General features: G+C 42.4%; 1 protein-coding gene across 1 annotated transcript; it reads left to right on the plus strand.

Moving 5' to 3' along the window:
* The first annotated feature begins 71 nt into the window (after positions 1-71).
* On the plus strand, positions 72-9,584 carry LOC112896901 (starch synthase 3, chloroplastic/amyloplastic-like). Its single transcript, XM_025965025.1, has 16 exons — positions 72-370; positions 1,151-1,214; positions 1,297-3,639; positions 3,882-4,096; positions 4,481-4,751; positions 5,327-5,502; positions 5,621-5,728; positions 6,128-6,237; positions 7,196-7,298; positions 7,549-7,719; positions 7,858-7,986; positions 8,252-8,434; positions 8,539-8,670; positions 8,780-8,891; positions 9,017-9,140; positions 9,215-9,584. The coding sequence occupies exons 1-16, from the start codon at positions 275-277 to the stop codon at positions 9,345-9,347; spliced, it is 4,470 nt and encodes a 1,489-aa protein (XP_025820810.1). The 5' UTR covers positions 72-274; the 3' UTR covers positions 9,348-9,584.
* The last annotated feature ends 4,935 nt before the right edge of the window (positions 9,585-14,519 follow it).

The following is a 14,519-nucleotide window of genomic DNA, read 5'->3' on the forward strand; positions in this document are numbered from 1 at the left end:
CCCACAAGATGACACCTCCAGTTTTCATACAAGACCGCACTCCACAGATAAAACAACGCGAGAAGAAATGGTCAAATTCAGTTTGATTAAAAGGTGAGAGGGGAGGCCTCTTCAATGCGTGTTGTGGTGTTCGCTTGCGCACTACGAATTGATTTTAGTAACCTACCTTGTGAGCGAGAGGGAGAAGAGAGAGAGAGAGGGAGGGGTTGATAAGCCTTGGGAGGTGCATCACTTGGTAGTAGTTCTTGCAGGGTTTAGGAGGTAGGTTTGGGCAATGGAGATGACTCTCCTACCCCAGAGCCCTCTCTATTCTCGGAGCCGACCAACGCTCATGCTCCGGCCAACCACCTTGGGCGGTGGCCCCGGTCAGGTATGGTTTCAAACTTACACCCTCTAAAGCTCTTGATTCTTATAGGTATTGGTTGGTGCATCTCATCCTTTTGGTGCATGTTGAAGATGACGGGGTCACTATTTTGTTGTTTTATTCCTCTTTTCTCTATGCTTATTGATTGGGTTGCATTTCTTGCGGGTTTTGAACATTTGATTCCTTTGTTTTGCGGTCATTCTCTTTGGGGATCAAGGTGTTATGTTTTTTCTTGGGTGGGTGGGTGGGTCGGTGTTGTTTGATGGATTTAGAAGGATTTGGTTGGTCATGTTCGGGAGATTTTAGCTCCTTTGGGCAATCCTAAATGAACTTTCTGCAAATATTACAGGATTTACCCTTTTTCGTTTAGTGTAAGGTGATTTTATAAATGAAAATGGCCTGTCTATTGTTTTTCATTTCATTTGTTTTGGACTGGTCGATCAAGGAAATGTTTATTAATTTGGGCATCCGACATATAGGAATTAGCTTGATTTGCGAAAGACCTGAAAAACTGAAGCAAGTTTAGGGAAAAATTAGTAATGTAGTATCCCACAGCCTAAATAATCTGATAGCGATTTTGTGAAATTAAGTATCTCACTATGTTTGGTGAATAATTCTTTATCTAGTAATGCAGAGGTATACAAAATCTGGTAGGTGATTTTTTACCGTCATGTTCTTATAGTAACTACAATTCTATCATACTCAAGCATTAACTGAAATTTTTCTTTTATCCTAAAATACCTTAAGCTGCAGAACTTACTTTTGTTGTTCTTATGATATTTTCAGCCTTTATTGAGGACTAGCAGGTTTGCCGCAAGCAGGATTATTCGGTGCCCAGTAGCAAGTTCAGGTCTTGTGAATAGCTTTGCAAATCTAATTTGGTTTGTTTGCTGTTCTGCTGACATCATGTTTTCTGACATTACTTTATGCAGATTTTCCTACTAGGAAATCAAGGAAGATGGTGTATCCTAAGGTAAAAGTCGCTGCTTTTAGAGGCTATGTTCCAAGACTCCCTGCTGAGTCAAGCACCAAGAAGAGTATACACCATGGTAGCGATGAAGAAACTATTGGTACATTCAATAGGCTGTTAAGTACTGATACAGAAGAGTCAACAAGTAGTACAGATTTAGACACTGCTGAAGTGGATTTGCAGGAAGATGCTTTGAGCAGTTCAGTTTCTGGGGAAGTGGATGGGGCAGAAGAAGATGCACTTGACATGTTGGAGGTGGAATTGTCAAGAAATGAATTGATTAACATATCATTAGGGGCAGAAGAAGCAGTAGATGCTGCTGCGGTCGAAGAAGATAGATTTGACGTAGATTTCACAGGAGTCCAATTTGGCAGTGCTGCAGCTTGGGAATTGGATCCAGAAAATGAAGATAAGGCTGAAGAAGACATGTTCGCGGCAGATTCTTCAGAAGAAACCTCTGAGGTAGATAATGACCAATGGCAATATCCAGCACTGCCGTCAACATCCATAGAGGACAAGGCCAATAATGAAACACATGAACATTTGGAGCCTGAGCCCAGGACAGTTGTCAGGGTCAAGGAACAGGACAAATTAGTTTTCGGTATCGATGTGGGATCAGCTTTTGATACCCATGAAGAAGACAAGCAAGTGGTAGACTGTGATTGGCAAGAGCAAAATATTACCACTTTTGATGAACAAGAACAAGACCAGTTTATTATTGGTTCTCGTAGACAAGACAACTCAATTGTTGGTGTGCCCGAGCAAATCCAATCCGTTGTTGTTTACAGTAAACCAGACCAATCTATTGTTGCTTCTCATAGAAAAGATGAATCAATTGCTGCTGTGCCCGAGAAAATACAATCTGTTATTGGTTATAAGAAACCAGATCAATCAATTGCTGGCGTGCCTGAGCAAACCAAATCCATTGTTGGTTACAGTAAAGCAGAACAATCTATTATTGGTCTGCCCAAACAACAACAATCAGTTGTTCATATCCCTCAAGAAAAACAATCTATAGTTGGCTTTCATAAACAAGATCTATCAATTGTTAGTACCTCCAAAGAGTCTCAAACAAGGAAACTTGATATTCCTGAGAGTCATGATGCACTTCGTATGGAGGAAAAAGAAGCTAAGGATGGAGATTACACATCTCAAAATACTGATGGGGATAAGCTTCATGCAAAGTCTGATGTTGATTTGCTACAACAACATAAGGAAGATTTCACTAAAGAAGCGCTGGAGATAATAACTAGCAACAAAATCAATGATGAACACCTTGCAATGGTTGAAGATCAGAAAAGTATAAGCCTGGAGGAAGAACAATGGATTGTTACTGATGAAGGCATTTCAGCGGCTGAGGTGATGGAAACAGGCGAGGACAAATCTTTGCATCTTTCTGAAGAAGAGAGTTCATGGGCTGAAGATGAAGTAGGGATATCTGAGGATGAAGAGCACTATGAAGTTGAGGAGACGTCTGTGTCTCCTGAACAAGTTATCCAAGAATCACCACAGGATGAAATGGATCCACAGGCACTACAGAGGATGCTTCAAGAACTTGCTGCAAAAAATTATTTAATGGGATCCAAGTTTTTTGTTTTTCCAGAGGTATTGAAAGCTGATTCAACTATTGCTCTCTATTTTAATCGTGATCTATCAGCTATAGCCAATGAGCCTGATGTACTCATCAAAGGAGCATTCAATGGGTGGAAGTGGAGGTTTTTCACTGAAAAATTGCACAAGAGCGAACTGGGAGGGGACTGGTGGTCCTGCAAACTGTACATTCCCAAGCAGGCATACAGATTTGATTTTGTGTTCTTTAATGGTCGCACAATGTATGAAAATAATGGCAATAAAGATTTTGTGATACAAGTAGAAAGCACCATGGATGAACATTCGTTTGCGGATTTCTTGGTTGAAGAAAAGCAAAGAGAACTTGAGAGATTTGCCACTGAAGAAGCTGAAAGGAAGAAACAGACTGAAGAGGAGAAGCAAATAAAGGAAGAAAGGGCGGCACATGAAGCAGCCACGGCACAAGCGAAGGCTGAGATAGTGACAAAGAAGAATAAATTGCAGAATGTATTGGATTCAGCCAAAGGATCTGTTGATAGTTTGTGGTACATAGAACCTATCACTACTATGCAAGGGGCTACTGTCAGACTCTATTACAACAGACACTCGAGACCCCTTGTTCACAGTGCTGAGATCTGGATGCATGGGGGCTACAACAATTGGATTGATGGACTCTCTTTGACTGAAAGACTTATTCATCATGATGACAAAGATGGTGATTGGTGGTATGCAGATGGTATGGCATCTCATAGTTATGTGCACTTGATATTTTATACCATCTTAACATACTCTAATGTTAGAAGGGTACACATTTAAATGTATCATGGCTTTCTGTATTTTAATAGTCCCCATGAAGAAAAAGAAAATCCTACTAACTTGAAGCCACATAAGCTTTGCAGTCTCTTACTATTGTTGGTTCTTTATGTTTGTTATTTACTCCATTAACCACAATGATAACACCTGGCCTTTCCTGTACAGTTGTCTTACCTCAAAGAGCATACGTGTTGGACTGGGTGTTTGCTGATGGGCCGCCAGGGAATGCAAGGATTTATGATAACAATGGCAGACAGGATTTTCATTCTATCCTTCCCAATAACATGACTGAGGAAGAATATTGGGCAGAAGAAGAACAGAGGATCTATACAAGGCTTCGACAAGAGAGGAGAGAAAGGGAGGAGGCTATTAAAATGAAGGTCAGTTGCAACAGACCTATTGCTCTTAAATCAAGTTAAGAGTTCATCAATGACTGACTTTCCCATAACTAGTCCTTTTAGGCAGTTGACAACTTCCATCTCTGCTTGATTATTTCTCACATTCAAATGTACACTTTTAAATAATTCATCCATAGTGACTAGTCTTTTGAAGAAAACGTAGTTAACCTGACAATTTGAATCATTCATCTCTTCAAACTTGCAAGGTAGTTGCTAACCGGTAACCCACGATGGTCTAACGAAGTAGCAGCATTTCTTCAAAGCTTTGACTGTTATTAAAAAGAAGCAGCACTGCACTCCTGATATCTCAATGCATATATGCTGAGGAATCTTTTAGTTGACTTTTGCTACCTTTTACATGCACAGGCTGAGAGAAGGGAAAAATTGAAAGCTGAGATGAAAGAAAAGACTATGAGAATGTTTCTGGTTTCTCAAAAGCACATAGTTTATACCGAACCACTTGAAATACGTGCTGGAACCACTGTTGACGTTCTTTACAATCCTTCGAATACAGTGCTAAAGGGAAAGCCAGAGGTTTGGTTTCGTTGTTCTTTTAACCGTTGGATGCATCCAGGTGGTGTGTTGCCACCCCAGAAGATGGTAAAAGCAGAACATGGTTCACACCTAAAAGCAACAGGTTCGAGCTTCCTACATTATTGTTCCTAGTGCTAATACCTTTTCAAGTTGTTCATTTTTGTGCCATTAGTATGGTCGATTACTGCTAGAGCACTGGTCAAGTCGGCCAAATACTTCTAGCATATTTGTCCTATAGAATTTTATACCCGTTTATAGATAGGATATAATTTTTACTTGTGAAACCTGATAAAAAGGTGGCACAGATCAATTATTTTAGAGGAGCTAGTTAATCTAATGCTATAACAGATGTTCTATAAAGATTTTTATTGGAGTTTTTAAAAAGGCTGTATTTGAGAGAATGCAGACAGAAGAGTGCAAACTGCTGCTTGTCCCTAGGACAGTCAGTCAAGCCTTGGAAAAATGTGGCAACTTTTCATCCAGTCTAGGTCAAACTCATGTTGGTTTCCTGTCTGCTGCTGTGTACCCTGTTTTTGGAAATTGTTTTGATATTCAAGCACTGGGATGTTACTTCTCCTTTAGTTACTTTGGATTTATTTAATGTAGCACAGAGATGCACAGAGCTCTTTCTTTTCCCCTTATTTGTTCTCATTTCTGAAGTAGATGTTCCTTTTCCAGTTAACGTTCCGCAGGACGCCTATATAATGGACTTTGTTTTCTCGGAGTCAGAAGAAGGTGGAATTTTCGACAATAGGAATGGGTTGGATTATCATATTCCTGTTTTTGGTGCAACTGCAAAGGAACCTCCTATGCATATTGTCCACATTGCTGTTGAGATGGCTCCCATAGCAAAGGTAATCCATATGTCTGAGTAAATTTCTGTGATTGACAACACATGAGACATCATCACTTTTTTCTCGTTTTAGTGTTGCGTTACATTAATAGTATGCTGTCTGTCGAATGCTATCACAGGTTGGAGGTCTTGGTGATGTTGTTACGAGTCTTTCACGTGCTGTTCAAGATTTAGGACACAATGTTGAGGTTATTCTTCCGAAGCACGATTGCTTGAATCTAAGCAGTGTAAGTGGAAGTGCTTTACTGCTTCTCTTCTGTGACAAGTGTAGTGGCTTTATAGCTAGAACTGAAGTTGACATCTCTTTGTTAAGAGCATCTAAGGCTACTGTGTATGTATGTGCTTACTCGCAGTTTGATCACTCATATTCCTCATGTTGTAGCTTTTGTTTATGCGGAATGCTTTGGAGTCGTCAATATGTAGCTTAGTATATCAAGTATAATTCCTTGTTTTATTTGCATTAGTTGGAAAATACATTTTAATTCCTTTGTAAATTGTTGAATAATATGAAAAAAATTACAGGCAAACACAACTAACCTAGTGATAAGAAATACGTAAGAAGACAGAAGGTCGGTATACCATAAAGTTTATCTCTTAGCAATTAACTTGCATCTATCTCAATGCAGGTGAGGAATTTGCATATTCATCAAAGTTTTTCTTGGGGCGGTTCTGAAATAAAAGTATGGCGTGGACATGTCGAAGACCTCTGTGTTTACTTCTTGGAACCTCAAAATGGGTATGTAGAAGCTTATTCTTCATATATAAAAGCCTTAGTGTCACTTTTTCACGAAGCTCAAAGTACTGGAGCCTTATACTGGTTTGTAAGTGGCAATGCAGAATTGTTAACCTGCTTTTGATTAATCTTAATGTTCATATAAGTACTATCAACATGGAGAATCAGAACACTTTTTGTTAAATCCTAGCACGCAATAGTATTTTTTTTCTTTTGCTGCAGCACATTGGCTCATGTCGGATTGGTGGATCTGTAACCTGTTTTGGAGTAGTGTGTTTGCTAAGTTTGTTTTGATCAGCAAATCCATTTTTTCTTTTAAAATCATGTAACTTTTATTATCAACAAGAGTAGATATCCTACTTAGTTTGAATTATTGGTCATTACAGGGAAATGCTGGTTGGTGAACTAGTTGCAACATGATATTTTAGATTGGCAGTTCCATGATCTCTTTTGGGGCAGACAAAGTATAGGGAAACTAGTAAAAGAAAAAGAATAAATAACCACTCATTCATTTTGTATACTAAATTGGAACAGCTTGGATATTTTTTTTAAAAAATAAGGTGATAACTTATTTTATTCAAGAACATGTATACCTTAGAGGCATTGGGAGTCTTCACTTGGTCTGATAGTAGTTTTAGAAATCAGTACCACTCCATTTTCTGCTGTTTCATTGGTGCAGTTTCCTGTTCAATTTTAGTTGATTGAGATGGTCCTATTTAATTTGAGTTTCATTTCTAATGTTTGGAAGCAATGCTCAGTAATCTTCTGGCCTACCTGTTGTAAGATGTTTGAATTTATGTTCCAAGCCTCTTTTTAGCTTTTCTGTAATTCAAATAGCGTGATTTTTTCCGTATATATGTATACTAGTTTAATGATTTATTTGCCTAATTTGTTTCACTATCTGCTGAGATTTTCTTGTAAGAGGCTTCAAAAGACAATAACTTGGCATTTACTTTTTCAGGATGTTTGGAGTCGGATGTGTATATGGAAGGAATGACGACCGTCGATTTGGCTTCTTCTGTCATTCTGCTCTAGAGTTTCTCCTCCAGAGTGGATCTTCACCAGTAAGCTTTGTTTACACATTTAGGCTTATATTGGAATTTCATGTGTTAGGGATACATGCAGTTCATTGTATTAAGAAAAGTTTGTATTAGTCATTCTATCTTCTGCTGCTTCACTAGCTTAATTTGATTCATTAAGCTTTCATTCTAAAATCTTTAACTTCTTGTGTATTGACTTTCAGAGAAGTTGACTTATTTGTCTATTTATTTTAACTTCTCATTTAAAACCACTGACATTTTATCCTCCTTTCAGAATATAATACACTGCCATGATTGGTCAAGTGCTCCTACTGCTTGGTTATACAAGGAAAACTATGCGCAGTCCAGTTTGGCAAATGCACGAGTCATATTTACGATCCATAATCTTGAATTTGGAGCACATCATATTGGCAAAGCAATGAAATATTGTGATAAAGCCACAACTGTGAGTGATACACAATCTTACATATTTTAATATTTTGTTACACACTTTTATGTCATGGACACAAAATGGCTCGTCATTTACTATAGAATTATGTTCTTTTGATATGTTTATCTGCTCACATTTTTCTATTCTTTGCAGGTCTCTAACACATATTCAAGGGAAGTGTCAGGCCATGGCGCCATTGCTCCTCATCTTGGAAAATTCTACGGCATTCTCAACGGAATTGATCCAGATATCTGGGATCCATACAGTGACAGCTTTATCCCGGTAAACTTTATCCATATACATTTTGCTTTTTGTTGCAAGCTATTTATTCCATTTCTAGGTGAACTTAGTAAACTGAAACAAAAGCATAATTCACTAATAACAAATTTGTTTTAGATGGCCAATAAGTTGAACAATCATTTTAAGTAATATGCATGTGATTTTTTAGTCTGCACCCTGTTTCCTGGTTACTGGTTGTTCAGAGATGCTAACACATACCAGTGTGATGGATACTTCATGTTTAAATGGTTATTTTAATAAATTCCAGGTCCATTACACTCCCGAGAATGTCGTCGAAGGCAAGGCTGCTGCAAAGAAGGCCTTGCAACAGAAACTTGGGTTACAGCAGAATGATGTGCCCATTGTTGGGATCATCAGTCGCCTGACAGCCCAGAAGGGAATTCACCTCATCAAGCATGCGATGCGCCGAACACTCGAACGGAACGGACAGGTCGGTCCATCCCCTTGCATTGCAGATTGCACATCATTTCTGTTTTTGTAATTGTTTCCGCCTGTCATCTTCAAGACTGAAAATATGATGCATTTGCATTCCAGGTGGTTCTGCTTGGTTCTGCCCCAGACCCTCGGATCCAAGGTGACTTTGCCAACTTGGCAAATACTCTCCAGGGCGAAAACCATGGTCGAGTGAAGATGTGCTTGACCTACGATGAGCCTCTTTCACATCTGGTGAGCTGACGAATGAAATGATCGATCACCAACACCAAACGCCTCATCAGAGAATTTCTGTAATCCTGTCTAATATAATTGTTGCATGGTCATGATGCTCTTTCTGCAGATATACGCTGGCTCTGACTTCATTCTGGTTCCATCCATATTTGAGCCTTGTGGCTTAACTCAGTTGGTCGCCATGCGGTATGGAGCCATCCCTATTGTCCGGAAAACTGGAGGTACGTATGTGCTGCAACTCTTAACCATTATTTCCCATTGCCATGCATCGAACTCCCTGCACTCTGCACACGGTGGGTTGAAGTGAGCACAGGACCTGATGACTGATCTTTTTCGTGTTCCCCAGGGCTCTACGACACTGTCTTCGACGTGGACAATGACAAGGAACGGGCTCGGGCTCGAGGCCTTGAGCCGAACGGGTTCAGCTTTGACGGAGCTGACAACAATGGTGTCGACTATGCTCTGAATAGGTAAGCACAATCTCGCAGAGCTGACCACTCTGCAATTGTATACTCATCGTTCCTGCCCGATGATACATCTTCAGGGCGATCTCTTCTTGGTTCGACGCCCGGAGCTGGTTCCATTCCCTCTGCAAGAGGGTCATGGAGCAGGACTGGTCATGGAACCGGCCTGCCTTGGACTACATCGAGCTCTACCGTTCGGCGTCCAAACTGTGAGAACCCAACCAAATGGCGATCGTGTGATCACAACAAGGAAGGAGATGGAGGCCCAGGGAAGCTAGGCATGAGGAGGAATCAAGGTGGATGGAGGTCAAGGCAATGGAGGAGTGCAGGTGGCATATGTGAGGGGGACAAGGTGGCGATTGAAGAGGAGAAGTTGAGAGTTCCTAGAGAAGAAGTATAAGGAAAAAAAATGGAGCAAGAGTACAAGATCATGATCATGGAGTCAATGTGTGTGCAAATTCTATCGTCACAGGTGTGTGGCAGTGGGAGTGGAAATGGGGGTATATGTGATGCTCTATGTTTTATGCATTCGGACCAAAAGTTATGTTTGCATTTTGAAGTTGCGGATTCGAAATAAATGATGTTGAAATATGTGCTGTAGAACACTACTCCCTCCGTATATGAAAAGGAAGTCGTTCTAGCCCTTCCATCCATTTGCGCAAAGGAAGTCGCCCGGCGCTCCCATGCGTGAAGTTGGACGCTGTTGCCCTACGCCGCTTCGATTGCCGTCCGCGCCGCACTCATTTAATCAATGCGCCGCTTCGCTTGCTGTCCGCGCCTTGCTCATTTAATCAGCCGCCCAAGCGATTCAGCCATGCAAAATCCGCGAAAAACAAAAAAGACGTGGACCTCCCTGCGCTACCCGGTGAACCTGTGAAACTTTCTTGTAAGGAACATACCCAACACCCTATTTAATAAAGGCAAATAAGGAAAACTCCACCCTAATTAATCACTCCTTAGTATGCTAAATGCTGTCCTAAACGACTTTCTTTACCGGTATGGAGGGAGTAAATATTTTGAATCATTGTGACCTGAAAATGGAGTTACCGTTATGGTTTCTGAAGCACCAGCCTCGTGATCTTTAGAATTAAACACCTACTCCAATAGTTACTGAGTATAAAACGTCTAGCAAGGTGAAAGTTCACCCTTCACGATATTCCCCCGCGTCACCCCCGAGGGTGGCTCGGGCGGAACTGCGCCCCCACTTCAGCCTTCCCGCTGCCGCTGGAGCATCACGCCGGAAGTCCGTGCAGGACAACGGCGGTGGGGCCTCTCCGCCTTCCCCACCACACCCTCTCCCCCCTCGCTGCCCCTCCGCCAGAGCCTCGCCGAGCTCCGCCCGCATGCTGTAGCCGTCCATGGTGCTCTGCGGCGCCTAGATCCGCCCTCTACGGGGTCGGATCTCGTGCTCCCTTGGCCGCCCCCTCCTAGATCTGCCGGTGTTGAGGCCACTGCGCCTCGGCTATCCGGTGCCGTGCGCTGGTGGCTCCTCCAGGCCCGCCCCACCCGCCGCGGCGACCGCTAGCCCCTCCCCTTTCCCTGTCCCTCGTCGCTGCCGCTGTGTGAGGCTGCTCCACGGCGCTACTGGTACGGGAATCCACATGCTGCTGCTTCATGGCCGCGGTGGCGGCTCCTTTCCTCGATCTGGGCGGGGCCCTGCACCCCACCCCTCGCGGACCCAGGGCCATCGGCCGGGTTTCGGCACTGTCGCCCTCCATCTTTTTTTTTGGGGGGGGGAGGCTTCCTAGTGCTGCCGGGACCTCCTTCTTCATGCGGCCTGCTTGTTTGTTTTTGGCTCGCCTAGCGTTCCTTCCACTTGGTCAGTGAGACCCTATTTCTGCTCTGCGTCAGTTGGTGGCGATCCATGGGGTGAGTAGCCCATAGTCGCCCTATGTCGTAGAGAGGCAGGGCATATTGGGCCTGCTGGGTTTTGTGTCAATCCTCGGCATTTTGCAAAGATCTTGAGGCCAAGCTGTGGAGATTCACCATTGTTGCTCCGTGAAAGCGCTATGCTCGGTGCGTGGGAGGTGCCCCACCTCCGTTTGGGGAGGTGCCCTACCTCTGTCCGCAGATCCGGTGAATTTCTGGGTGTTCTTGACCCTGTTTGTTGCCTTTTGGGCGCTTGTTTTATTGGCGGTCCGACAGCGAAAGCGTCACGCTCGGTGCGTGGGGAGGTTATGACCTCCGCTAGGTTTGCCATCGTGCAAGCATCTATACTTCCTTCACATTTGTCATCCTCTTGCTGATCCTTTCTTCCTGGAGTCTCCTATCTTCTTCTCTGTTCTATGTTGGTACTCTTCTTGGCCTTGCTTGATGCTAGTCGGTGGCCATTGCTGTGGTTCGGCAAGTGTTCTCCTTCGGCGCCTCTACTTCGTCGGCTTTATCCGTGTTGGTGAATCATCGAATCAAATGCCAGGTGATGTTATTCACCTCTTCTGTTATTCCCGTTTAAGGCTTCCTCTCCTTTCATGGTGTTGGATAACGGTATGTGGAGCTTGGATGTACTATAATTGGTTCTGCCTCCAACTTCAGGGGAGATGGTCGTGTTCGGCGAGCTGCGGTTGACACGCCTTCCATCCCCACTTCATTAGGTAGACCCTCATTTGGAGGGCGACAGTGGAGCGGTGTAGCTACGAGGGGTGGTGCGGATGCGTTTTGGCCTAGTTCGTCCGGCGAGCATGTTGCTCGGTGGCGACTCTTTTCGGCGATCGGTGGTCGCCCATTGGCCCGAATCACGTATTGTCCTTTGAATTGTACAAGTTGTGTTTCCCTGCTGTTCTTTTCTGTGTTGAGTTGTACCTCTATGTTTTGTAATCTATAGTTTGTCACACCTTTTAATGAAAGTTCAGGCTGGCTTCTTGCCTGCTGTAGCATTCCTAAAAAAATAAAAATAAAATGAAACATCTAGCAAGGATATGACTTCAAAGGTTTCATTTTCATCTGGTTAGTTGGAGCACGGACTGCAATTAATAATTCTAAGTCGAGTCCAGTATGGAGCCGTAGGAAAGGGTGGCCTGCAAGCCATAATCTAGGTGTGGTCGAGAATCCTATAAGGCTATAACCCTGGGTCAGGCTCTGTACCGCTGTTCGGCATCAAGTTGTGGTCGAGAATCCGATAATCTAGGTGTGCTTGGTAACATCGCTCCTAACTAGTTCAGTCTTTCACCTTTTCTCTAAACATCTTCCTCTGAGTTTTGCCCACCCAGCTTCTCTACATCTTCATCTTCTTCCTTGCTTCCTTCACTTCTTTGCACAACGTCCATCAAACCAGCAAGTGGGTTTTATGGAGACTACAATTTAACTAAGATTCAGTAAATCAGTAAAAAAACAAACCCTGATAAGAAAAACTTCGAATTCATCAAGTGACGCAGAGGACGTGCGGTGGTTGTAGGGCATCCCTGATAAGGGCAAAAAAGAAAAAATTTCAAGTTGCATTGATACAATGCCAGGGCTCTACGGCAGCAGAAAGTCCTGCTGCTCCTGCAGTACAGCGTCACCGTGTCGGGGCACTTTGGGCTATGGAGGACTCACTGAGGAGCCTAGTGTGTGTCTGGGCAGGAAACAGGGGAGGATGCCTCACGTTAGGGGTAGAGGTGGGCCTTGGGCTGTGTCGTGCCGGTCCAATCTGACCCTCTCATACCTCGTGCGGCGTCAGGCCTGCCTAGGCTTCTAGGTAGGTTAGGCACGTCGTATCATGCCGCAATGGCACCACAAACTGTTTACTAGATCCAAGCACAGTCCATGGCACGCCAGCATATCTTCATCCCATACCGGCTCAAGCATGACCTTTAGTAGAATACTTGTAGTTGTCTTTCTATGGACCTTTGCTTGCTTGGTACTCGTCTCTGCACGAAGAGATTTTCTTTTATATATAGAAGGCAAAATTCATCACTTTCTTAAATGACTCCTTTTGTGAATAATATTTGTTAATTAGAAAAAACATAAATTGATTGATGTTAAAATAACAGGCTACTCACAGGACGATAGGTTACCAAAATGTAGGTTGTGCTGTGCCGATCATCGTGCTATGATCCTAGTCATGGAACAGCTAGCCCTCGTATTTGTGCCATGCCAAAAAATTGTGCCACATCCATACAATAATAACATTGTCTAAGTTCTAGCTCTAGTTAGGAGCGAGAATGCATACCTGCGTATGGATGGGCTGCCATGTGAAATGCCGCCCGCCACACACTCCCTCCACTCTTCTCGCGGAATGGACTGATTGACAAAAGTGGATTGGGAGTTTTTGGCCGAGAACAGTGACTGATTTTAGGTACCATTTGCTGGCATGGACAGAGCCGGGACCCAGTGAGATTCAAGATGAAAAATAATTAGTAAATAAATAATTACTAAGTTGCTCATTTTGATATTTTCAAAGTTTTTATGAAAAAACCACCGGAGCAGTTCCGTATGGTTTTTGAGGTGTCAATAATATGTGAGACCTATTTAACTTGGCAGGCCACAGTAAACAATCCACTTGTGAAACCTTTTTCGAACACATTAAGCTTACAAAATTTAAGCATGAAAATATACACTTGTGCTTGGAATGTCTACAAGTACAGGATGTGCCATGGCTCAAGAATAGAACAACCCCTGTCTAGCTTCTCCTTATTTTTTTATCGAAGGGCGTCGCTGCACGCTAGAAGGTGACCCCCAAACTCTCCCGTGCAAGTTGCCAGGGATGCTTGAGGTATGTGCTGCCCCAACCGTGAAACTACCCATAACCAACAGACCAATGTATGTTTTCTCTCCTCCAGGATTCAATCTCTCATCCTAATATCATATCTAGCAGCGGCGGATACAAGATTTTATAAATAGGTGTACATAATATTTATATTTTGTTTCTAATTATTTATCATTCAACAATATAAATCTTAACCTGTTGAATAACTGGCTAAGTGAAAATAAAAGTTTACTAATCATTTAAGAAAAACTAATAATCCTCAACACATAAGAGCAAAAAATTTTCATATGCTTTGGAAGTTGCGAGTTCAAAAGGTTTCCTGAGCTTTCTGGGTCTGCTCTCTCTCTCTACATGTCTACCTCAGCAGTATCATGCACACTCGGTTACTCCCAAACTTTAGCCATGAGGTACTCATTGGTCAGTTGGCTTATGTAGATATTTAATGATCAATCTCTATAGTTGTTCTACTAAAAGTATAAAAAGTTACTAGTGCTCCCATATAATTATAGTCATAACATATGAACTATCTTATTTTTATGTAGAAATGAAAATATCATTTGTGCATAAAATCTTTTATCTAGAAACATCTATAAAAGTATCAAGATTTATTAAATTTCTATATTGTCTTGTAAGAATTATATATATCTATTTTATTTAATTAACATTCTAAAAATTTTCTTAGTAGGGCAAAGATTTTAGAA

Source organism: Panicum hallii, chromosome 6, assembly GCF_002211085.1.
Source record: "Panicum hallii strain FIL2 chromosome 6, PHallii_v3.1, whole genome shotgun sequence".
NCBI classification, from domain to species: domain Eukaryota; kingdom Viridiplantae; phylum Streptophyta; class Magnoliopsida; order Poales; family Poaceae; genus Panicum; species Panicum hallii.

What these genes read in the sequence shown, in the direction of transcription:
- LOC112896901 (XM_025965025.1), top strand. Translation starts at nt 275, where the DNA reads ATGGAGATGACTCTCCTACCCCAGAGCCCTCTCTATTCTCGGAGCCGA. An exon ending in TGGGCGGTGGCCCCGGTCAG is followed by an intron (nt 371 to 1,150) that starts GTATGGTTTCAA and finishes TGATATTTTCAG; the next exon opens with CCTTTATTGAGGACTAGCAG. An exon ending in AGATGGCTCCCATAGCAAAG is followed by an intron (nt 5,503 to 5,620) that starts GTAATCCATATG and finishes ATGCTATCACAG; the next exon opens with GTTGGAGGTCTTGGTGATGT.